This window comes from Doryrhamphus excisus, chromosome 3, assembly GCF_030265055.1.
Source record: "Doryrhamphus excisus isolate RoL2022-K1 chromosome 3, RoL_Dexc_1.0, whole genome shotgun sequence".
Taxonomy (NCBI): domain Eukaryota; kingdom Metazoa; phylum Chordata; class Actinopteri; order Syngnathiformes; family Syngnathidae; genus Doryrhamphus; species Doryrhamphus excisus.
Window position 1 is genome coordinate 7707959 of NC_080468.1, and position 24552 is coordinate 7732510.

Sequence of the window (24552 nt, forward strand, 5' to 3'; positions counted from 1 at the left end):
CCATGGCCCAGCTCTTGGCACAACCACTCTGCTGTGATTGGTCACACATAGAGTACATAGACCAGGGGTGGGCAAACTTTTTGACTCGCGGGCCGCATTGTTATGACAAAATTTCCGGGGGGGGCAGACTATATATTTTACACGTAACAGTCCACCTGGTATTATTGTATCTGTAAAATTGTCATGCAATCTGCTATTATTATTTATTATTTTATATTTATATTTAAATATTTTAAAAATAATAAAATATAATAATTACAATAAAATTAAAATAATAATTATTATATTATTATTATGTAAAACATGCAAATATAACAATATTATATATAATTAATATAATAATTAGCATTAATATAATAATTATAATAATCATAATAGTTCTAATAATAATTATAATAATATAATAATAATAATAATAACAATTATTATTATTATTATGTGCTTGTGTCCCTTTTTTCAGGAGCACTTTGTAAACAACAGACCATGTCAAAAAACGAAATTGATACAACCATCAAAAGGTTGGCTCAGGCCATGATGCCAGGTTGTATGTTGAGTTTAAATGAAACACTTTGGAAAGATTGGGCGGGCCGTATTCAAACACTTGGCGGGCCGGATGTGGCCCCCGGGCCGTAGTTTGCCCACCCCTGACATAGACCAAGTACATAGAAAGAGTTCCAGTCTGTGGCGCTAACCTTATAGTAGTAGATAAGCGGTATAGGATCTGATAACTATTATATAGACTAGACAACTAGATTATATAAACTATTTTTCTTTTTAAATGTCCACTTTTAACATACAGCTATATGTGGTGGATCCTTTTTGAGACATTGCTAACAAGTATGCTAGCAAGTAAACAGAGGGGGAGCGCTTGGGAGACGGCGGGGGAAGCAGAGCTTGTGGTAGGGCAGAGAGTTTATCTGGCTTACAACCACGCCCATATAAGGAAGCCTGTCCCTCTGTGACATCACAAAGGGGCAGTTTTACCACGCCTTCCGAAACAGAGCGTTTTGAGCCATCCCAAACTTTTTTCAGGGCTCACTTCCAAATGCGCAAAACTCATTATCTGAAACTTTGGCATCATTTAACACAAGAATACAACATTCTAATAATTACATTTATAGGTCAGAAAAGTGAGAAAAGCATAACAGGTCCCTTTTAACTAATTTTACTTGTTTATGTCTTTGTGCTTGAGATTTCATACTTTGTTCAGCGGTCCTTGAATGCTCCATAGTTTGTCTGCTGCGACTGACTTGCAGCATGGCTGAGATTGCATCTCTTCAATGATCATCACTCATTAGTGGTGAGTACCTATACATTTTAGACTTTAAACATGCTTATTAAGTGTGTGAACCATATTTATGGCTTAAACCTGGACTGTGTCATGATTGAATAATGGGAACTGAAGATAGAAGGAGAGGATTCGGGTGCTGGATAATTACAACTGTCACTTATAGCGAGACCCACAACTTCCTGCACTGCTGGGCTTCCTAAGGAGGTGGAAAAATCAAGTCATCTCATCAAGTGAAACAGCACTTCATTAGTATATTTTTTCCACACAGAACCAGTCTGTTGACAGATAATCCATGATGACTGGCATGACTCAAAGCAGAGTAGATTGAAGCTGTCTGTACCACGCAGCTGACAAGAGAAGGCTGACATCTAGTGTCAGAAAGCTGGAGTGTACAGTCCTGTGCAAGAGTCCAGCACAGTGTCTCAAACTCAATTTACTTGGGGGCCACTGGAGCTCGGGTCTGGGTGAGACTGGGCCGCATCAGGTTTTCCAAAAAAAAAATGCATTTATTAAAAACAAAAAAATTTAAAAAACTTTGCTTTGGTTCCAATTTTGTACAAGAAAAGCTCTGATAAAACATTCCACTGTTCTCAAATATCTTACTTTTCATTTTTCTACACAAAATAAGATGAAAAATAAATAAATCAAGAATAAAAAAATCTATCAATCAGTAATGAATAAATAAATATAATAATAATAATAATAAAACGACGAATAATAAAAACTTAAGAAACCACATATAGTTGGTGGGTAGACAAATTATTTTTTCCAGATTAAAATTACCAAAGCATTATTAGAGCCCTGTAGACATGACAAAACACGACTATAGTCACATTTATACTCTTTTTATTTACAACATATTGCACAACTGCAGGGTCTTGAGACACATGCTAACTCGCAAACTAGAGAGCTAGCGACCTAAACGGTAGCCTTCAAGTTATTTCCTTAAAACTTAAATAGCCAAAAACTTACCACTTCCACACGGATAGGGAGGATAACTATTAACAGTTATTTAACCTTTAACATGAACATTAATCAAACGTAATATTTTTTTCTGGGTACATGATACCATACTAACATTAAACTTTCATATCAAGGCAGGGTCCTCAAACTAGTGTCCTGCGGGCCACATTTGGCTCGCGGGCCGCGTGTTTGAGACCCCTGGTCTAGCATAAAATTGGCTGCTTTATTTTGGCTTTCTTTTATGAAATTAAATTAAATATTTTACTTAGTTGCACCTCATGCTGTATACATGAATGAATATCTTTGAAAGATGGGGTACATTTAACCATCATGGCCATCAAAACAAACATCACAAGTGACCCCTTTCTGAGTCTGGACCTCAAGTACCGTCTCCTACATTCCCACACCTGCAGGCTTTTTGCCAAACAATGAAGGTATTCAATGAAACAAATACACAGTGTGCACTACGACTAGTAGTACAACTGCCACTAGTAATGCATGAAATGTATAATAATAAAATTATTTTTGATAAAGGCACACATTTTGGTGCAGCTGAACCAAAATAAGGCCTCAGTCACAAATATAAATTTTATCAACTTAACTCAATGTTGAGATGCAAATATAGTATCAATCGGCATCTAGTAGTTTGCTGTTTGTTATGCAACATCTGTGATCACCTGCAACGGCCTGCAGCGTCTCCTTGACTAACTATACTCCACCCCTTTTCTCAGTCTCTCTCTCTCTCTCTCCCTCTCTCTCTGTGTCCAGGCCATTAGCTGTGAATTATGGTGCTGCTACCATCACAGCCAATTGTCTGGATGAGAAGCAGGCTTTGCCTCACTTTGCGTTGTCGTGTGTTAGCCTCTGGCCAAGTGGCGAGCTTGCCATCGTACGGCTCCTCATCATCTCTGCAGTGTCGATCGGTTGCAGGTAAGGAGAATGTCATGCTGCATGCTGGTAAACATAACAGCGCTTCATGCGTTTTTATGATGCAGATTTTTCTACCGTAATAATTTTGTACTGTTTTGGTAAAGTTACAATGACTTCCTTGTTGGTCATAAGGTGCTTTAGAGGGAGAGACAGTGCTGGAAAACTCCTCCACTTGTGAGTGAAAGGATGCAGACGCTAGACACAGCAGCGCATCATCAGACTCAGCATTTAACAGCACAGTGACTATGCCTGAATGATATATATATAATATTTATATCATTTAAGGATGACCCCAACATGGGGCATGCAGAACCACCTACACTAAACATAGAACTTCGACTATTGCAATCTTATGTACCCTTTTTTACTAGTTTTTGTGTTTGTGCCACCTTGTGCAAGACTGTGTATGAGTCTGTTATTAGAGTGTTGTTGAATTAGAACTGTGTGCAATAAAGTGCAGGTGACCAGATTTCACTTTTTAAGAGAAACATCACATGTTGGCACTTTTCTTATTGCAAGTGTGTGTGGTCCCCAGTGCATGGCTTTGCCTTACTTAAGCGAAGCAAGCCTTTATTTGCCTGTTATGAGGTGAGACCACAGTAGCCAGATGGATGCTGTTGATCTTGTTAAAAAGGGAGATGTGAAAAGGCCATTACCTGGTTTACGCAAACACACCCTGATGTGTGAGCACACATACACAGATTTGTGCAGCCCATGCACACCAGACCTGATGCACTAAAAGTCCTTAGAATGTTCCACGTGTTATTCGAAAACACATCATCTTGGATTTTAGAGTGTGAGTGCATCTGTAGTGGATTTGCATACAGGTCTCCAACTGTTATGGAATATATGCAGGACATGATGCACAGATTAGTACGTGTTGACCTGCAGTGTTAATGATTGACTGAACTTGTCTCACAGAACTACTGGTTGCTAAGAGCCTGAGGGAAGCGAGTCCAAGAGTTGCTCTGTACATTTAAATACTGGAGGTGTTTTACATGTGTGATCAAAATCTTAAGACCAGTTGAAAAATAGCTAGATTTTACTTTTTGCACATTTGGATCATAATGGGGAATGTGACAAAAACCACTTTGAAAAATTTATTGAAAACAACAATTCAAGTGAAATCGGCTGATCAAAAGTTTACAACCATAGCTCCAAAAATGACAAAAAGATGGCTTCACAAAGGACATCCACTGTCTGGACCTGATGGCCATTTTCACATCCATCCTCAAATATTCTCTGTGAGATTTAAATCAGGGGAGCATGCGGGATGGTCCCAAATATTATTTGTCTTATGTTATTCTCCCTGAAGAAGTCCTTGGTCAAGCAAGCACAGAAGGCCCTCAGTCATGAGGGATGCCTGCTGCCACCTGAAGCTCCAATGTTCCATCTCGGGTAGGATATCCTTGTCATGCCAGTAACATTGGAAGCCATCTGGACCGTCAAAGTTACATTTTTTCTTCTCAGAAAATACAACTTTTTCTCACTTTTCAACGTCCATGTTTGATACTCCCTGGCAAAACAGGCAGTTTTGTGGCGATGAAGGAGACAAGGTCTTTGAATTTGTTTCTTGTTTTTGGAACCCTTTTCCCGCAGATGCTGTATGATGGTTATTGCGCTGCAGTCGGAACCATATAGGGCCTTCATAAGGACTTCCCTCTGTCTTGATGGACAACCAATCGGATCCTGCAGCTTAGCGTACTGCTCACGATCTTTCAAAAAATGTAGAATCACTGGCACGCCGCTAGAGGCCTTGCTTATGCATCTCGACGATCCGACCACGCTCAAAGAAGAGAAAGCTTCTTAGCTTTAGCCATCAGGAGGGCATGACCGTCTAAATGCCTGACAGGAAATGAGAATTTTGAGCAGATTTTGTCTTTTATAGCCTGTGGTCAGGTGAAAATCAATTACAAGTTCCAAATGTTTTTTGTTTCACTCCCCCTTCTTGTTTTTGCATATTGTAGCTCTGCAGATGATGCAGCGGGCATCTTTCATGACTGAGGGCCTTCGTCTGTTTGGTAACAGCTGTTTTTTCAACGGTGCAGTTCACAATGCTCGCTTGACCAAGGACTTTTTCTTTTTTTGTCACACTCCCCCTTCTTGCTTTTGCATATTGTAGCTCTACTTAAAACCACATTAAGGTCCAAATGTGCAAAATGTATATTCTAGCAATTTTTCAACTTGGCGTAAGATTTTTTTTATCAGGGCTTTATACATTATAAAAGTGTTTATACCAGTTTATACCCCCGGCCCCACAGTATACACAACACACACATTAACTAGCATCTCTCTGTAGAGCTGTTGGTACCCCAACTGAGAACATGGTCGGGCTGAGAAACCGCTCCACTTGGGAACCATTGCTGCTCAAGTCCTCCTGTATCAAATCCTGCGCCATCGGCTGCTCCTTGGGCATCACAGCACACCTCACCTATGTCAATGCAGACAAAGAGCCTGTGGAAGGTTTGTTATGAGGGCACGGGAGCCACATATTTGCATAATCAATACAAATCTCATTTTCAGCTGAGAGGGCCATGAGATTGTATGTTGACTTTTTGGTTATTTAACTACAAGTTGTTGCCTGAATGTTGCTTTTCTATTTAGGTGTTTTTGTGTACCCTCTTGGAGAAAAGGAGGTGGTGGTGGGCTTTGAGGCCACAATCGCAGGACGTCTGATGGGTGTTCAGATCCAGAACAGAGGAAAGCTGAAGAACAGCTGCATGGACTGCTGCACCGGCTCCGGTCCTGACGGCCGGGAATGGAACTGCTGCAGGAGCTCTCGTCTGGAAATGCAGTGCACCAATGGTGAGCATGTATACAGTTAAAGGAGTCAATTGATCCATTCATTATAAATGTGACAATCATGCTTTGGGACCCTCTCCTAAGGCTAGACTGTGGAAGCCTAAAATAATTCCTGTACAACCAGAAATGTGTGCTATTTTATTGACAATGTTGAACATGGAATCTGAATTGCAATGAAACGGTTTTATTTCTTTTTTTTTATGTAAAAGTAGGTGTTTGTGTCCTATCCCCCCCCCCCCCCCCCCCCCCCCCCCACTTTCAGGTCATTTAATTCTGGATGAAGATCTGGAAAGGACCACCTTCATTGTGGGCACAGGGGTTATAGGTTCCATGGATATTGTATCCATTATCATGAAGACCACACTAGAACTGCCTACATTACAAAACGGAGCAATCCGCATTGTCTACCCAACATTACTGACGCCCGTCGTCACACTGGCAACTACCAGCAAGAGTGAAAATGGAGGGAAATCAGACGAGACAGGGTATGCTAAATTGTTAAAATGTAATGCAATTTAACACATTAGTTACACAGTGTCAGGATTGTACGCCATTGCAAGCTACAAACACAATAATAATGTTTAATTAAAACCTGTCTGGCAGTCAATCAAATATTTTTAGCATTTAAAACAATTTTTTTGCACAAGACCTCATTTGATGATGCAGGTGATATATTACTATTTTATTAACTGCTCGAACTATAAGCTGCTCTATGGTGTTCCTCAAATTTTTTGTAATTTATGTCTCTCTCTTCAGACCAACCAGCTGTTTTGGTGCCACCTCAGGAAAACAGGACCGGGTTCTAGATTCAGAGCAGCAGCATTGCGCACACGCCATCTTCAACACTCCAGCAGCAAATTTAGCTCCTTATGAACTCAACTTTCAATTGCTGGTCCGAGGGGCCTGTTTGCTGGCCGGTAGTACCTGCATACATTCTGTACTTTTGACACAGATTAAATCTACACTATATGTGCCCTGCGTTGTACCGCGCCTCTTGCCCCAAGACAGCATAGCCAAGTGAGGATAAGTGGAATAGAAAATGGATGGATATTGAGGAACCACCATAGTTCACCCCAAAAGTCATTAATGTGGGGTTCAACCAAAGGTTTCTGGAAAAATACACTTAAAAGTGTCTACTAATTTGTGTAATGCTAGTGATAGCAAAGGCGGCACAGCGGTCTAGTGATTAGCGTGCAGACCTCACAGCTAGGAGACCAGGGTTCAATCCCACCCTCGGCCATCTCTGTGTGGAGTTTGCATGTTCTCCCCGTGCATGTGTGGGTTTTCTCCGGGTACTCCGGTTTTCTCCCACGTTCCAAAAACATGCTAGGTTAATTGGCCACTCCAAATTGTCCATAGGTATGAATGTGAGTGTGAATGGTTGTTTGTCTATATGTGCCCTGTGATTGGCTGGCGACCAGTCCAGGGTGTACCCCGCCTCTCGCCCGAAGACAGCTGGGATAGGCTCCAGCACCCCCTCGTTAGGAAAAGCGGTAGAAAATGAATGAATGAATAGTGATAGCAAAGCGGAAAAGTGTGATGATAACCATAGACTTTTATTCTTTACTTATTGCCAGTAGGGAACAGTATCTCTGGGATAACTTTTCATTCCCTCTTCATAATATGTGGGTCAAATGCATTCCTTTTTTTTCATCCTAAATGTAACTCAGGACTGGAGAGCCCCACCCACGCCCTGAGGGCTGATGCTGACCCCAGTGCCCAAAGTGCCTCTGCCACCTACATCACCTTAGCACAGGAGCATCCCTATGACAGACACATTGAGATCATCCTGCATCTCAGTGGTAAGTATGTGAAAGTTCTGTTTTTGTCTCGTTTGTGTGAATTTTGTGAAATATCTTCTTTACAGAACCACACAGCCCACTGGTCATAATAGAGAAGGGCAGACTCTCCTTCAGCCAGTATGAGCAGCACATTCACTCTCGGCGGGATTTCATCCGCTGCACCCGCAAAGATCCCCAACCAGAAAGAAAGGTTGGCTTCTTTGTCCAAATTGCTAGAAAGTGAGAAATGTATTGTCTCCCACCGGGCATCCTATAGTCGGGTGTACTGTATATACCAGGGGTCTCATACTCAATTTACCTGTGGGCCATTGGAGCTAGGGTCTGGGCAAGGCTGGGCCGCATCAGGTTTTCCAAAAAAAAAAAAAATGCATTTATTAAAAATTGTATATTAAAAATATACAAACTTTTTCAGTGCTTTGGTTCCGATTTTCTATAATAAAAGCTCTGATAAAACATTCCACTGTTCTCAAATATCTTAATTTTTATTTTTCTGCACAAAATAAGATGAAAAATAAATAAACAAATCAAGAATCAAGCGGCACGGTGGTCTAGGGGTTAGCGCACAGACCTCACAGCTAGGAGACCAGGGTTCAATTCCACCCTCGGGCATCTCTGTGTGGAGTTTGCATGTTCTCCCCGTGCATGCGTGGGTTTTCTCCGGGTACTCCGGTTTCCTCCCACATTCCAAAAACATGCTAGGTTAATTGGCGACTCCAAATTGTCCATAAGTATGAATGTGAGTGTGAATGGTTGTTTGTCTATGTGTGCCCTGTGATTGGCTGGCGACCAGTCTAGGGTGTACCCCGCCTTACGCCTGAAGACAGCTGGGATAGGCTCCAGCACCCCCCCGCGACCCTCGTGAGGAAAAGCGGTAGAAAATGAATGAATGAAGAATAAAGAAAATCAATCAATCAGTAATAAATAAATATAATAATAATAATAAAACGGCAAATAATAAAAACTTAAGAAACCACATATAGTTGGTGGGTAGACAAATTATTTTTTTCAGATTAAAATGAACAAAGCATTATTAGAGCCCTGTAGACATGACAAAACACGACTATAGTCACATTTATACTCTTTTTATTTACAACATATTGCGCAACTGCAGGGTCTTGAGACACATGCTAACTCGCAAACTAGAGAGCTAGCGACCTAAACGGTAGCCTTCAAGTTATTTCCTTTAAACTTAAATAGCCAAAAACTTACCACTTCCACACCGATAGGGAGGATAACTATTAACAGTTATTTAACCTTTAACATGAACATTAATCAAACGTAATAATTTTTTCTGGGTACATGATACCATACAGCATCCATATCAAACTTGCGCGGGCCGCACTAACATTAAACTTTCATATCAAGGCGGGGGCCTCAAACTAGTGTCCTGCGGGCCACATTTGGCCCGTGGGCTGCGTGTTTGAGACCCCTGGTATATACCACAAACGTTGTTCAGCAAAACAATCATGCCGGGTGACCATGAATGCATTATAGGTGGGATATACAACTACTGTGTGATTTGCAGGTGGAGTTTGTGAGGAAGCGCTACCACAAGGACATCCTCAACAACCCCGTGTTGATGCTCAACTTTTGTCCTGATTTGTTGGGAGAACCTCTGGAACTCAACAAAGCCAACAGAGAAATATTGTTCCTTGTTGACCGTAGCAGCAGCATGAGCGGGACCAACATGCATCGTGTGAAGGTGAACTCAAGGATGCCAGGATTAGATTGTATGGAACTTTTAAAGTAATGTAAGGTCCTTTTCCACAGGAAGCCATGGTGGTAGCACTGAAGAGTCTCCCTGCCGGCACCTTGCTCAACATTGTCAGCTTCGGCACCACCGTCCAGCCTCTGTTCACAGCCAGCAAGCTCTGCACTGATGTTAGTTGGAATTGTGTAAAAGTAAATTTGGATCAGGTTTCATGAAGGCAGATGTTTCCAAGCGTGCAGGACAATCCGTTAAACTATGTCCGCTTTTTAATCAGGCAATAGGTCACTCCTTTGCGTTGCCTTAGCAGCAGAGTATCGGGTTCAATCGAGACAAGGGTCTGCGAGGACAAACAGTATTTTCACACACACCTGACCATATGGTGACCTTTTGTGCCTTTCAGCACTCCGGCAAAGCGTGCTTTCAAAACTTATGTTCAGGCCAGTTTGTCAACCTTTAAGGCAAGTGCTAATGTGTGTATATTTGCCCTCGTCTGATTCAATTAATTTCCATCCTTGTCGTCTAATTGGGGCATCTGATATGAGGACAGGCTTTATGATGGTTGCTGTCACATGTAGGCGTAGATGAAGTTCTGACACCATCTTCTGCTTCAGGTCACACTGATGCAAGCGTATGAGTACGCCCAGAGGATGAGAGCTGATATTCAAGGCACCGACCTGCTGGGGGCGCTGTCCTGGGTGTACCAGCAACCTATGCAGCGCACATACCCTCGTCAGGTTTTCATCATCACAGACGGCTGCATCAACAATGTGGGCAAAGTTTTAGAGTTGGTACGGAGGAACACGTGTGCGGGAAGGTATGACGCCATGGTATTTAGTGGTATTTTGTTCCATATATCGATGATGCCCAGTGGCATACATTGTGGTCATGTACAACCATGCACTTTTGGTTCAAACAGCAGGTACAGTTATGGACTAACTTTGTTTCTTCAGTTTTTTGTTCATTTTAAAGCCTGACACAAATACAATGGTGACAAAAGAATAGCTCATATGAGTTGAATTTAAAGGGGACTTATTATGTTCATTGTTCAGACCTTTGTAATGAGTTGTGGACTCCTATAGAGCAGCTACACACAATAACCAGTACACAAAGCTTTCAAATTCTTCCAGAATCTGCACCTATTCAGCTGTATTTCTTTGGATTTTGTGCTTCCTGCGAAAGCGGTCTGTTTTAATGTATTCCACACGCAGCCCGCCTCCAGGCACGCCTACTTCGCTGTGGTTGGTCACACTCTCAAGTGCATAGAAAGACTTCAGTTTTGTGCCGCTACCTTTATAGGAGATTATCTTTGGTCTTATCTTTTTTTTTACCTCCAATCAACATTTTAACATAAGGCCATGTGTTGGATCCCGAATCCGATCCAGAAGTAAAGACTGGATAGTCCGAAGTTCCCCAAGAAAAGAGGTTACTTCAAGACATCTAATGTCTAATGGTCTAATGTGGTCATTACATGTTTTTTGTGTTACCAATGTTTAAAAGAACTCGGGTAGAGCCACTGTGGTGGTGGGAAACGCTTATTATCAACCTCACTCCTTGTATGCACACTATATAATGCTACACAGTGCTTTTGCTCCATGATTTACACAAATAAACACAGTTAGGACACTGATAAATTGTTACTTACTGCTGGCACTTCTGACTCTTCCACGCGACCAAGTAACGTTGGAAAGGCAAGTCCAGCTGCATCGTGGCCCATGTTCACAAAACAATCCAATGCCGTTGAGGGATTAAAATCCATTTATTTTGCTGGTAGGGAATCAGGAACTCCGACCACTTTTGCCTGATGGTGGCGTCTTTAGGAATTGTAAACAAATGTGGCTTTTCCTCATGAGATATTGCTAGCAATGTAAACACAGAAGCAGAGCTTGGGGGAGGGCAGATAGATCATCGTGCCCACAGCCACGCCCATAAGGAAGCCAGCTCCTCTGTGACATCACAAAGGAACAGTTTTGCGACGTGCTCTAAAACTGAGTGTTTTGAGCCATCCCAAACTTCTTTCAGGGCTCACCTCTGAAAACCATCTGAAACTTTGGCGTTCTTTAACACAAGAATACAAATACAACCACATTTATAGGTCAGAAAAGTGGAAAAAGCATAATAGATCCCCTTTAAGACCTTATATCTAGCCATTTCCATTTTTTTTAATCACAACCAAAATCCCTGAAGTGCTTACATTAGGAGCTGTGGTACTGTACTGCCAAAAAAAATGTCATCATTGTATTTGTCCAAAGAAAATTCATCTATAGTTGTACTAGGTCGTAAAATGAAGAAGAAACCGAAGAAACATGGGTGCTGCTTTTGGTTACCGTAGTCATTTTGCCTATTACATTTTGGGATCGTCCAGTTATTACTCCTCACTATATATTATACTTTGAGGGACAGAATGCACTCTCAGAAATACTCACTGGTTGTGTATTTACAATGAAGCAAAAGGAAATGGAGTAGAATGTGCCGAATGAGACTAACACAACAAGTAAGAGGGAGGGAAATTTCAGCCCCGCCCATTAATCCCCTTAAGTGCTCTCTGCAATAAAAGTCGCCCTCGGTAATGTACAATAACTCCATTTATACCTCATTAGTATGCTGCTGATGGACTGACTTTCTTACCAGAATTTGCGTTGCTTCTTTCAAATCGATATACTTTTACGTTTTTGCTTTATTAATTGGAGTTAGTTATTCAGATGTAGTTGCTTTACTTAAGATCCAAGCATTAATTCACAGTTGTTTTCTTTGGTAAAAGCACATAATGCCTAAAATGTACATTTATGTGTTCTCTATTGCAGCACACTGAAAGCTGTTTTTAATGATGTCCATTTGTTGTAGCTAAATGAGGTAGAAACATATTGATCATTCTAAATACTTATGCAAGTGTACTATATATCTGATGAAGTATCCAGTCACTATAGTTTTTCTGTATTGTGATGACAGCTATCCATCATATTTTCAGATGCTTTGGCCTGGGTCTGGGTCCTCGAGCCTGCAGGCGACTCCTGCAGGGTGTCGCCAAACTGACAGGAGGTACTACAGACTTTTTGGAAGATGGGGAAAGACTTCAGCCAAAGGTTAGCAGCACTGCCACCTCATTGGGAAATATCCAAACAATACAGAATTACAATAATATAATCAATCACATATAAATACATTCACTTGCATACTTAATTCATACATGATACTGTATGTAACTACGTTATCAGCTCATCAAGTCACTGAAAAAGGCTCTGGAACCGGTGCTGACTGATGTGCGGATTGACTGGTACCTGCCAGAAAACATGGAAGCCCTTCTTTCGCCCAATGAAATCCCTCCGCTCTACCCAGGAAATCGCCTTATTGGATACTGCACGCTGTATGACATGACAGCATTTCAAGTCAAAAAGACAGAGGTACACCAGGCACTTTTACTGTGTGAATGCTGAGACACTATTCAGGAAATTGCAGTTTCCATTTACAGATGTCATACACACAATAACTTAATACGTCAAAGTAGGACTCAGTATGAATAAATTGAATATTGAATACTGAGTTAAGAAAGCCTGTTTATGACTTTTTAAATACGGCTTTCCCCATTATTATCACATTAATTTTACATTAAGTTTAACCATGTCCAGTATCAGCCCCCGTAGCTGTCCCGTGCCCGTGAAACAACCAATCAGAGAACAGAACATTTTCTGGAAACAAAATGGTCTTTTGATTAAATAGTACGTGATAATAAGCTCAGGTCGAGGGCTGATACTAGCATGTGGGGGCATGATACTGGGCCTGATACCAGACAAACCATGTGATGATCTTATTATCACATACTATTTAATCATGAGCTTATTATCACGTACTATTTAATCAAAAGACCATTTTGTTTCCAGAAAATGTTCAGTTTATTACATGTATTATATCTAAACAGTGTAAACACAACAATTGCAAAAATATTTCAACAATAATATTTTATCAACAGTCTTATCTTATCAATGTCTGACAATTAGAGTTCCATTTGGGCAGCAAAACAAACGCTGTGTGTTCACGCTTGTGCGCTGTTCTCTGATTGGTTGTTTCACGGGCACGATACCAGAGCAGCGCGCTCTGAGTGGACAGCTACGGGGGCTGATACTGTACATGGTTAAACTCTATATTTTATCAGTATCACTGCCCTGGGCTTTGACACAGTATCATTTCGGCCTTTTCCCGTATCATTCATGGGCGGTTTCTAGGGTACAGGGCCAATTAATACTGTAGTATGTGATAATGATAAAATATAGAGTTTAACCATGTCCAGTATCAGCCCCCATAGTAATAAGCTCATGATTAAATAGTATGTGATAATAAGATCATCACATGGTTTGTCTGGTATCAGGCCAGGTATCATGCCCCCAAGTGTCAGTATCAGCCCGAGACCAAAGGTCATACATGATACATGAAGGTCACCATGTGATAACCTATAATTATAACCCTGAAGACATGAAATAACACCCCTATAGTTGCCTTTACAGTGGCTACAGGACTGATTAGCATCCTACAGAGCTAGCTAATTAGTCTACAATTCATTTATTCTAAATATAAGAAAAGGTTTCAAACGGAATGGGAAAGAAGGACAAAATAAGAAGCCAAAAACTTACTACTTTTTCAGTAATAGGCCTTAGTCGACCACAAAACAGCGCTCATTTATTATTACATTTTTTTCTACCAACTGCTATATGTTTCAGTGTCAAGGGCAGGGCAATAAAGGTCCACATAATGCCTCCATGGGTTCCATATTTTGCCAGTCCAATGATGAGATCTCACCTCCTACTTCGGAGCTCATGCCAGTAGCCGCTTGTTCAGAAGGTAATGACTTGGAGGAGGCACTGAGGGAGATCTCCCGGGAAATCTCCTCGGAGTTCTCCTGTGCCAAAGATGCTGACCTTGCAGGTCAGTAATAATAACTTATACATCTTGTGAAACTGTCCATTGGTTAACACTTATATCTACTGTAGGTATAGAGCTAGACTGGCCTACTGATATCAGAACAAGGATCCAGGAGAGCTCCTACATCCAGGAGCAGTACGTCCTCACCCACTGTTCTCTCAGTAGTGAGCGCAGTCTACCTACGCACATACAGGCATCGTTGACTTCGGACGTTTCGAGCAGGGTCTGTCTGCCTGACCCGAATGACTCTGCTCCATTGCTGGAAACGGGATCTTTACCACAAGGCCTTGAAAAGATGTCTGCACCAGAACAGAGATCGTCTTTGTCTCGTTGGGCTGACTCAGTATGGCAGGAGAACCTCTCAGCTGAGACCTCTGACAGCAGCATGAAAAAGGTTGATATTTCTACATGATTGTAAGCATGGCCTGACACATAGAACCTGTCACATAGTACACAAGATTGGCAGGTGTGTATATAGAGTTTCTACATGTCCATCACAGACTTGCCAGTACTTGTCTATACTCCCACTTTCCAGAAGGGACACTTGAGTTGTGGTGAAGAACCTCGATGGAGACAAAAATCACTGGCCTGTTCAACCATGGCAGCACGGAGCTTTTCATCACCGCAAGGTGAGCTGGAGATGCATCGCCTTAGGAGAGCTCTGGAGAGAGTCTCCTTCGACCAAACTCTTGGAGGGAGGCTGGATGAAAGTGAGGGAGAAATAAAGCCATCAGAGATGCTGTCCCACAGAAGCCTAAATGACTCCAGTAGGTTGTTTTACAAAATGATTTCTTTTGATGTTGTCATTTAAGTCTCTTTTTCTTCTTTACCTTTACCTTAACACACAGGCGGACTGCTTTTTCCTGCATCTCCTCTGGATTGGGACAACTTCACAGACCCTGAGTATCTTTTCACCGCCGTCTCTTTGGAAGATCCCCCACCGGGTCAATGTCGCTCACTCATTCATGGCCTTCTGGGAGGCAGACCCATGTCCTGGGAGGTCACAGTGAACCTGAGCCACCTCTGGGTGCCTGAAGAGCAAAGAGAACGAGAAAGGGAATCTTGGGAAGAGATCATTCATCAGCTCACCGCTCGCTGCGTCATAAGAGACTTTGAGAAAATGGCAGAGAGGGAGAACCAAACAGGTCACAAGCCGATGATTCATCGACACTAACATACATATTGTATACCTGCTACTGTACTATACTACTTGTTTAGGTTCAGCAAAGCGATACCGTGTGAAGGCTATCCAGACCAGTAAGCATTGCAACATCATATGCATGTACACGACCTTCACCATAACTGACAGCGACCCCAACAAAGGCTTCCAGGACAGTACGGAGGTCCAAAACACAGGTACAACACATTGCTCACAGGATCTTAGGTTCATTATTAGTAGTTGTACAACACTGCAAAGTACATCCATAATAATACACACATTAATGAATGAATAAGCTGTTTTGTGTTCAGGTACACTTGTAGGAAGCAGTCGCCTTTCCCACTCTGGTAGCCGCAAGCAGAAAGCCTACTCAGACAGACGACCTACTAGTAGAGACTGTGAAGAGATTGAGGACACATATAACTCTACAGGTAGATAGAATCAATGACACTTGTTTTATTCACCAAAGACTGTAGATCATAAACCATTTTTTGTACCTTTTAGACAGAGATGACACCCCCACGACACCACGTAGCCTTACATCATGGGACTCTAGTAAGTCTACTTTACCAAAATGCATTGTGTCCCTCCCCAGTAAGCCACATAAATGACCTCTTGTTACTTGATGCATGTTTTTCACCCTTGTCAGATGTTGGGGGAAATGCTTTCAGTACTGCTGCCTCAGCAACAACGGCCCCCTCGTCCACACGTTCTCAGCGATCTATAGAGAGCAAGTCAATGGAGAGCTTTTTTGGAACAAGGTAAACTTGAAAAACAGTGACAAAAATCCCCCAAAATGCAATAAAAGGGGCTCTCGGATGTTGCACTGACACTTTCATATTGTTTACATATGCTCATGGGCCACTTCTGTGTGGAGTTGCATGTTGCATGTTCTCCCCGTGCGTGTGTGGGTTTTCTCCGGGTACTCCGGTTTCCTCCCACATTCCAAAAACATGCTAGGTTAATTGGCGACTCCAAATTGTCCATAGGTATGAATGTGAGTGTGAATGGTTGTTTGTCTATATGTGCCCTTAACCTAGCATGTTTTTGGAATGTGGGAGGAAACCGGAGTACCTGGGGAAAACCCACGCATGCACGGGAGAACATGCAAACTCCACACAGAGATGGCCGAGGTTGGAATTGAACCCTTGTCTCCTATCAAATAACCAAATTGATTAAACAAAAGCTACCTAAACCATCAAAAGGTTGGCTCAAACCATGAACCAAGTATGAAATACTTCTTGGGCGGGCCGTATTTAAACACTTAGTGGGCTAGTTGTGGCCCCCCGGCCGAAGTTTGCCCACCCCTGGTCTATGATGATGCAGTGACAAGCATAGGCATAATCTTTTATATTTCCTTTGATAATGCAGCTAATCATTATATACTGTACAATTGTACACAGTGTCCATTTTTTTTACATACTTGCAAACATCACTTCTAATCTTCCAGGTTTCCACTTGGCAGACTCAGGTCCTCTGTTTCATCAGGACGACAGGTTCCGCTCAAGCCCCACTGCCTCTCTGCAGAGACGGAGAAACAACCTGAAAATGAAGCTCCAGACTACCTGCCCCTGGTCAGTCCCTGTATCATCAACAATAAATGTAAACGTTTAATTCATCACTGTCCCTTCAGGTTCGCCTTCAGCTGGCCTCGGGAGCTTTTCTTCTAACAGAGATCTACGCCGACTGTGTCCAGATCTCTTTGGAACGCCTAAAGAGGGCTTCACCCTATACCCTGCATCGTCGCAGCCTCAGCCCACCTTTCCGCTGTGCATCTCCCAGCGCTCCATCTTTATCCTCTTCCAACAAACCTCCCACTAACCATCATGTCACCTTTTCACCATCATCTTGCTCCCTCTTCAAAACAACTACACCTCCTTTCCACCACACCCCTGATGACACCCCATTGATGCTGGAACCCAGGCTACACCGAAGACACCCGTCTGACCGAGATCCCATCGCCATATCCCCAGACCTCCCCAGCTCCGAGGAAGGCTCCCTGGAGCTACCAGGTGGAAATTCACCAGGCCTGAGCCATGGTCAGGTGGACAGTGGTCGTGGATCAGAGACAGACGTGTGTGAAGGCTCTTCACTGGAGCCAGCCTATCTCCAGGTGAGCAGCCAGTTGGCTCAAGATGACCTGGAGGGCTCAAGCTGGGCAACAGCGGTGGCTCTCGCCTGGCTCGAGCATCGCTGTGCTGGATACTTTATGGAATGGGAGCTGGTGGCCGCAAAAGCAGACTTCTGGCTGCGGAGTCAGGAGCTGCCAGAGGGGGTGGATCTGTCTGGGTTGAGGGGAGCTGCCAGACAGCTGTTCCTGCTGCTGCGCCACTGGGATGAGAACATCAAATTCAACATGCTGTGTTATAACCCCAATAACATGTGAGACAATCACCGCTGTGGAAATTGAGCCAGATGCTCCTGCCATTTTACTGTTAAGTTGTACATTTAATCATTTTACACCCAAAAGTGACCTTTAAGATAAATATACTTTGAATGCAATCATCTTAAGAAATGATCTTCTGTAGAAAACATCTTTGCCAAATCACCAACAGTGTCAAAGCTAAATACAGCACATCACCTTTTGATAAGTATTTAGTGGATGTCTTTTGTTTGTTTGGAAAATAAACAACAATGAGAACTTGGCTACATGTGATGTCAGCACAAATCCAGAAAAAATGAACAGCATTTGATGTAAGTAGCATTCATATTTATTATAAAACTTTTTCAGTCAAGGCACGTGTGTGTTAATAACTGTGATTATTCTTGGCAGGGGGACATGACATCATCACAAGAAGCTATGACCAGCTTGACCTACACTACTGGTAACTATACAACAGAGTTGGGTTTTCTCTATGAATGACTCATTTGGAACTTTTGGTTTTTAGGAACTATTTTTGGTTCATTGTGTTTCCAAGATTTGGATATATTTGTAGGATTTTTTGAAGGTTTGTCACAATTAACTATTAGAAAAATCACCTCATCACGTCATTCATTCATTTTCTACTGCTTTTTCCTCACGAGGGTCGCGGGGGTGCTGGAGCCTATCCCAGCTGTCTTCGGGCGAGAGGCGGGGTACACCCTGGACTGGTCGCCAGCCAATCACAGGGCACATATAGACAAACAACCATTCACACTCACATTCATACCTATGGACAATTTGGAGTCACCAATTAACCTAGCATGTTTTTGGAATGTGGGAGGAAACCGGAGTACCTGGAGAAAACCCACGCATGCACGGGGAGAACATGCAAACAAAGAGATGGCCGGAGGGTGGAATCGAACCCTGGTCCTCCTAGCTCTCATCACGTCATGTACAACAAAATAGTAATACTTAGCAGTTAAAGCACAATTAGTAGTGTGTTTTCTTGATTATGCATTTTGCTTTTAGTGCACTAAACTCAGTGTTTGTGGCTGTGGTGAATTGCGTCATCTCATAATCAGCATCATTGGCCATGATGCATGTGCACGCAGTCGTCCCTCCTCACATCGTATTTCAAATTTCTATCACGTCCCTGCTGTCTCGTGGTTGAATACAACCTGTTATAAAGTCATTCAAAAGACACATTCAAAGATAATGAAATGTAGTATTCTACGCTGGTCTCTAGATATATATACAGTAGTGCCATTGTAATGTTAGGTTAAAACACACAAGAATCAGACTTGATTGCCGGAACAGGCTTTTATTGCACAACAAAAATCCCTAACAAAGGGTGAAACAACTCTGATCCCCCAATGTTACTTCCTGCCGGCTTCTTTCAGGTCCCAGAGGGAACACATTTATCGTAACATACACGACTGTGTCTTGTTTATGTCTTAAATGGCTTATCTGCTTTGATTGGGTATTATGAGTGTAGAGGTGACTATAAGGATGTTATTTCATGTCTAGAGGGTTCTAACCATGTTAAAACCCATATTTAGAAGGCTGGAAACTGGTTTTCTATGCGCTAACTGCAAAAATATTCAATTTATAAATAAAGAATTTTACTTCACAGAAATTCACTTATCACGGTCAGGGCTGGAACCAATTAACCGCTATAAACACGGGATTACCAGTACTCTAAATGATATAAATAAATGAATACAAGCTGCACCCCAGCAGCCCCTCCCCCCGGGGTTTCTGATCTTGAAAAGTCTCACAACCCTGCCCCCTGTTATCGTCTTCACATCCAAGCGCTCCATCACAGTCATGGCATGGTGCTGCCATAAAAAAAGGGACACAATTAACTGTAATTAACTGCGCTAAACAAAAAATGAACTGTAATGGACGCTGTAGGAGAGAACATCATTGTGGGAGACAAAAAAAGTGAGTTAAAAAAAAAATACCAAGCAGAACAAATATGTTTGAATTTGCCTGTGAGCGCTTTGAGGTGGAGGAGGGCGCCACAGCGGCACCCTCTTCTCAACTTTCATGTCAAATAATATAAATCACTAATTAGATGAGATGGTATTAAAGGTTATGTGACAAAACCTGAGAATCCATATTTCCTTGTCTCTTCATATTGTTACCTGCACGTAACAACTGCATGTTTCCTCGTGTGGGTTACTGTCTGAGGACTACGACCCATGTCAGCTTTCTTCACTTTTTTAGCACAAAGCTAAAACACCAATAGTGGCTCCTTGGGAATCTACCCCATTGCCAGTCCCTCTATGCTGATGTTCAGAGAACGGATGGTGGAGGAGGGTCCTCTCAGCAGCTTTCACCCGAACACACCACCACTCGTACAGCATCTCATTGGCATTTTTCCATGCCGGCTGCTTTTGCCTGTGTTTGAGCTGCTGCTGCCGAGTGCAGGGGTGGAGCCAACCACAGACAGAGCAAAATGAAGAAGTGACAGGCGTGGAGGGCTATGGAGCTGCTGCAAGTCGAGGGGTAGGTATTCCACGACCACTCAATAAGACCCAAGATTAGGATCCTAAATGTACAAGAGCACAGTTTTAAGAGTTTGCATTTCATTGGAATGTTGCGTATGTAGAATTACCTGAGCAGATGATCTATCTTTTTAACTCCTCCACTCCACAGCACGTACGGCAGGGTGTGGAAGTACCACACGTAGAACTGGTAATGCAATGAACGACTGAAGCACATGCCAATAAAGTTAGAGGTAAACAGAATGAGAACGATCTGTGATTGGCTGTTAAGGGATGACAAAGATGGAAAACATTAGCCATTCACTAATTATTGCACATGCTCATGAAGGATATGGTTGACTGTGTTTTTCTGGGCTGGGATTTTCCTCTTGCCAGGTTCCTTGAAGAGTTCTAAGGGGCTTTCTCCCAGCCTGAAAAGTACAGACAACACACATTTTTTGCCATAATATTTAACAACCATAGTGTGGAATTGAGACAAATAAGACCCTTGTTTATCCCAGTCAATTGGTTCCAGAACCGACCATGATAAGAGACTTTTCACCAAGTAGGATTCATTATTTGTAAATTTAATATTTTCATAGTTAGAGCATAGAAAACCTGATTACAATCTTCTATATACGAATATTACCAATATTACAAATAAAATATTTAGACATGGTTTTGACCCCTCTACACTCCAAATATGCAATATAGGAGACAGAATAGCAGAAAATAAGCCATTGAAAGATACATAAAACCTGTGTTGCTATGGTGATGTTCCGGTGCTCAGGGACAGGAAGTGACATCAGGGGTTCAGAGTTGGCTTTTAAGGGCTTTGGCTTGTTTTTTTTTTTTTAAGGGTTTATTGTGCCCGAGATAATTCAAATCTGCAACAAAAGCCTGTTGTGCCAGTGATCAAGCGTTTATGTCTCACCAAACATTACAATACTGACACCTAGTGGCCAGTGCCAATTACTACATCTCATCGCAACATCTTTGAATGAGTCTTCTGAATTTATATTATAATTTAATTTATAGTTTTAGCCGAATTCTACTATTAAAAAGCATATTTTTCAAAAACTGTGAGAATGAAGCCGTGAAGTTTGAAACGCCAAGCGGCGAGGAACGACTGACTTGGCTGCAACCAGTAGCGGCGGCGCTGGTTGATGCTGTTGTATTCGTGTCTACATTTGTTGTCACTGTGAAAAAGGTTGAGACCACTTCACTGGTGTAACACCGCACCAAAATGTTTTCTTTGCTCCCGTCTTCCGGATCGGTAACATGGTATAGTCCCTTGTATAAGAAAGGAGGGGCAGCAGTTGGTACGCTTATGAAACATTATGAATTTTGATGTATTTTCAGCATGTGAATTAAGATTGTAATATGTACTTAAAAACAGTTCAATTTAATCAGTTTTTATGAGATGTTTGGGGCTCCCGGAAATCTCTTGCCTGTTTTCCCAATGATAGGTAGTGCTAACAATATTCTCCCATTTATTATTAGTGTGACGAGAGTGATGCAAGTCTCCCTCACCTCTTCCAGCGGCGGAGCGCAAAGAGCAGCAGGGTCAGCAGGTGAGCTACCAACAAGATCAAGTGGAAATAGCGGTTTAAGAAGATCCACTCGGGCAGGAAGCGCCAGTTGACCGTCCACTTGAACATAAACTGACGTCCCAGGTCAAAAGCCCGACTCACGTAGCCGACAGGATTCTCCAGGAGAAAAGGCAGACCCAACAAGAACTGCAGCATATGAGGACAGGTATGGTGACATATGATTTCTATGATGCCTGGAAATACCAAGTGTATATTATTCACCTGTATGTTTGCACAAAGAGCAAGTTTTGGGATCGTCCTGATTAGACCAAACTCGGAGAGCAGGAGGAAAAGTAGTCCCGGTGCAAAGAGTAGCACGTTCATTTTCACAGACACTGCTAAACTGTTGGAATGAGAGGAAGACTGCCATGTTATTAAAAAATAACTAATTTGGCATCCTGGCATCCCTTGAGCGAATGTCTCCATAAGGATCCCAGACTTGCCTGTAAAGGCCACAGCCAAGGGACCAGTGACCATCAATAAAGAGGTTAACAGCGGCAAACAACAGCATCATGGCCACTGGATCGTTGAACAGACGCAGCACAAAGATTGAGTGGATCCGATAGGAGGCACAACACATAAAGAAGAACACACATGGAGGAACCTGTGGAAAGATAAGGACATTAGCAAAAGTATCATATGATGCTGAAAAACTAGAGAATGCTGGTGAGAAGATAGACATGATCGTGAAGAGCAGTGAAGCATACAAGCGTGTTCAAGAGTCAAATTGCACGGCCGAGTACAACAAATTCATACATGTTGCCAGGTCTGAACTAATACTGAAAGTCTTAACCACCACCCGTGACCTCCAACTGACCTTCTTGGTGCGACAGTATATTCTGAAGACCAATAGTAGCGTGATGAGGTAAAAAACAGCAAAAATATACTGGCCCAGGCGGATGTTAGCCCCGGAGCTGGTGATGTAGTACAGAACTGTGAAGCTGTACACAAAGCCGGCTGGATACCTGCAGCAAGAAAATAATAAATAAGTCACACATTCTGTTTTTTTTTTTTATTTACTATTTCTAGTAATGCCATTCCAACTTACACCAAGGGGCCTGTGTCTCCTTTAAGCTTGGTGTAGTCATAGGTGCCATTAATGACTCCTTCCACTTCATCCATGTAGGCTTTCCAGTCAATTTCAGTGTCTGCAAGACACAAATACATCTGTTTGCATGTGAAATCTAGGTGCCAATGCTTATACTTATATTGTCCCTAGCTTAGTGGCCCTTGTAAAACAGCTACTGTCTTTAGTATAAAAGCACATTGCAGTGTGTTGATAGGTTTTCAATGCAATGAGTCCTGGGAGACCCACGGGTGGTGAAATGAGTGGCTCCCTGATGACAGAAATACATTTCACAAATGCAATATACAGCCAATGTTACGCTATCATTGCTTGTTTGTTAACCAGCAATATGATTATTTCTTTGGTGGCATTTTTGCGTTCTCCTTTTCCTACTTATTGGAGAAAACGGTATCTCGTTGGAAGCTGGTTAGTCTGCTGACAATGATTTCTTAGTAGGTACTTTTGATCTTAAACTCGAATTGTTTGTCGTTTCATATGGGAAAATGTGTACCTACCAACATCACCTGTGCCTGATTATTTTTAATATCTTGCAGTGGGGGAATTACAATGACTAATGGACACGTTACAAAATTCTCAAAAAATGTTACAATTTATTACATAATTTTACAATTTATCAGCTACACTCTTGCTTTTGAAAATAATCACAAAATGTCCACATTTCAACTCTTGAACCGGGCAAGTAATTGTGCCATGCGTGTGTTGTAAATTCCACGTGACAGGTGGTTGTCTACGACTTCGTGCTAACGCTAACCTTGTAGCATTCAGACACGTTCACCAAAAGGGCACATAGCCATAGCATGCTAACTAGCCTCGAGGCCACTTACATGCTACTTTCTGAATGACCCACACATTGATTCCGATCTCCAGAAGCCACAACACAGAAGCAACAAAAAACGTGTATTCCGTCTTGAAGAGGACTAAATGTTTGTCCTGCCACAGAGAGTGAAGTGCCGTCCATAGAACAGACGTAGAGCCAGGAAGCTTTTTCCTCCCTCCTGCCATCGCTGCGGAGGTAACATCCAAAACTCTGGTCTTCACACTAAACTGACATGCGCAGTTTTTCGTGACGTAATAGTAGACACCTCTCACGTGACAATGACGGCCCCGAACTATGAATAGCAAATGTTTTTTGTTTACCGCGTTGAACTCTTCTCGGTACCACAGGATGGCGTTAATGCTCAGAACACATTTGAATAAAACAGTGTGCTGTACTTCTATAATGTTGATATAATATGATATGATATATATTACCTTTTTAGACTGATTCCGAAATTAATTTTGACACTGAATTTCAGCCATACTTAATCTCTGCAAACCTATTTATGCATATTCAGTCTAAATTCTGCTTTAGACTGAATATTGTGTATTAAGTATTTTATTTGAAAGATCTGACTTTCAAATAAAACTAGGATGTCCCTAATTTTCATTAAAAATTATATGTGACCTGCAGTAC

General features: G+C 42.1%; 2 protein-coding genes across 3 annotated transcripts; one reads left to right on the forward strand and one right to left on the reverse strand.

The window, feature by feature from the left end:
* The first annotated feature begins 934 nt into the window (after positions 1-934).
* On the forward strand, positions 935-18186 carry vwa5b2 (von Willebrand factor A domain containing 5B2). 2 transcript variants are annotated; one of them, XM_058067117.1, is made up of 23 exons: positions 935-1300; positions 3023-3184; positions 5471-5647; positions 5789-5989; positions 6249-6471; positions 6743-6903; positions 7657-7788; positions 7854-7978; positions 9314-9490; positions 9559-9669; positions 10111-10313; positions 12465-12579; positions 12712-12897; positions 14209-14413; positions 14479-14804; positions 14946-15177; positions 15259-15555; positions 15629-15766; positions 15881-16000; positions 16074-16124; positions 16219-16330; positions 17020-17143; positions 17203-18186. In XM_058067117.1, the coding sequence occupies exons 2-23, from the start codon at positions 3040-3042 to the stop codon at positions 17953-17955; spliced, it is 4314 nt and encodes a 1437-aa protein (XP_057923100.1). In that variant the 5' UTR covers positions 935-1300; positions 3023-3039; the 3' UTR covers positions 17956-18186. The 2 variants fall into 2 exon arrangements, with proteins under 2 accessions (XP_057923100.1, XP_057923102.1); XM_058067119.1 differs by having other exon boundaries at positions 5484-5647.
* A 1058-nt stretch (positions 18187-19244) lies between these two features.
* Positions 19245-24164, reverse strand: alg3 (ALG3 alpha-1,3- mannosyltransferase). Its single transcript, XM_058067160.1, has 9 exons — positions 23924-24164; positions 23061-23160; positions 22830-22977; positions 22456-22616; positions 22235-22355; positions 21954-22159; positions 20774-20851; positions 20552-20695; positions 19245-20485 (listed from the first exon to the last, which is right to left on the reverse strand). The coding sequence occupies exons 1-9, from the start codon at positions 24099-24101 to the stop codon at positions 20302-20304; spliced, it is 1320 nt and encodes a 439-aa protein (XP_057923143.1). The 5' UTR covers positions 24102-24164; the 3' UTR covers positions 19245-20301.
* Positions 24165-24552: the final 388 nt, after the last annotated feature.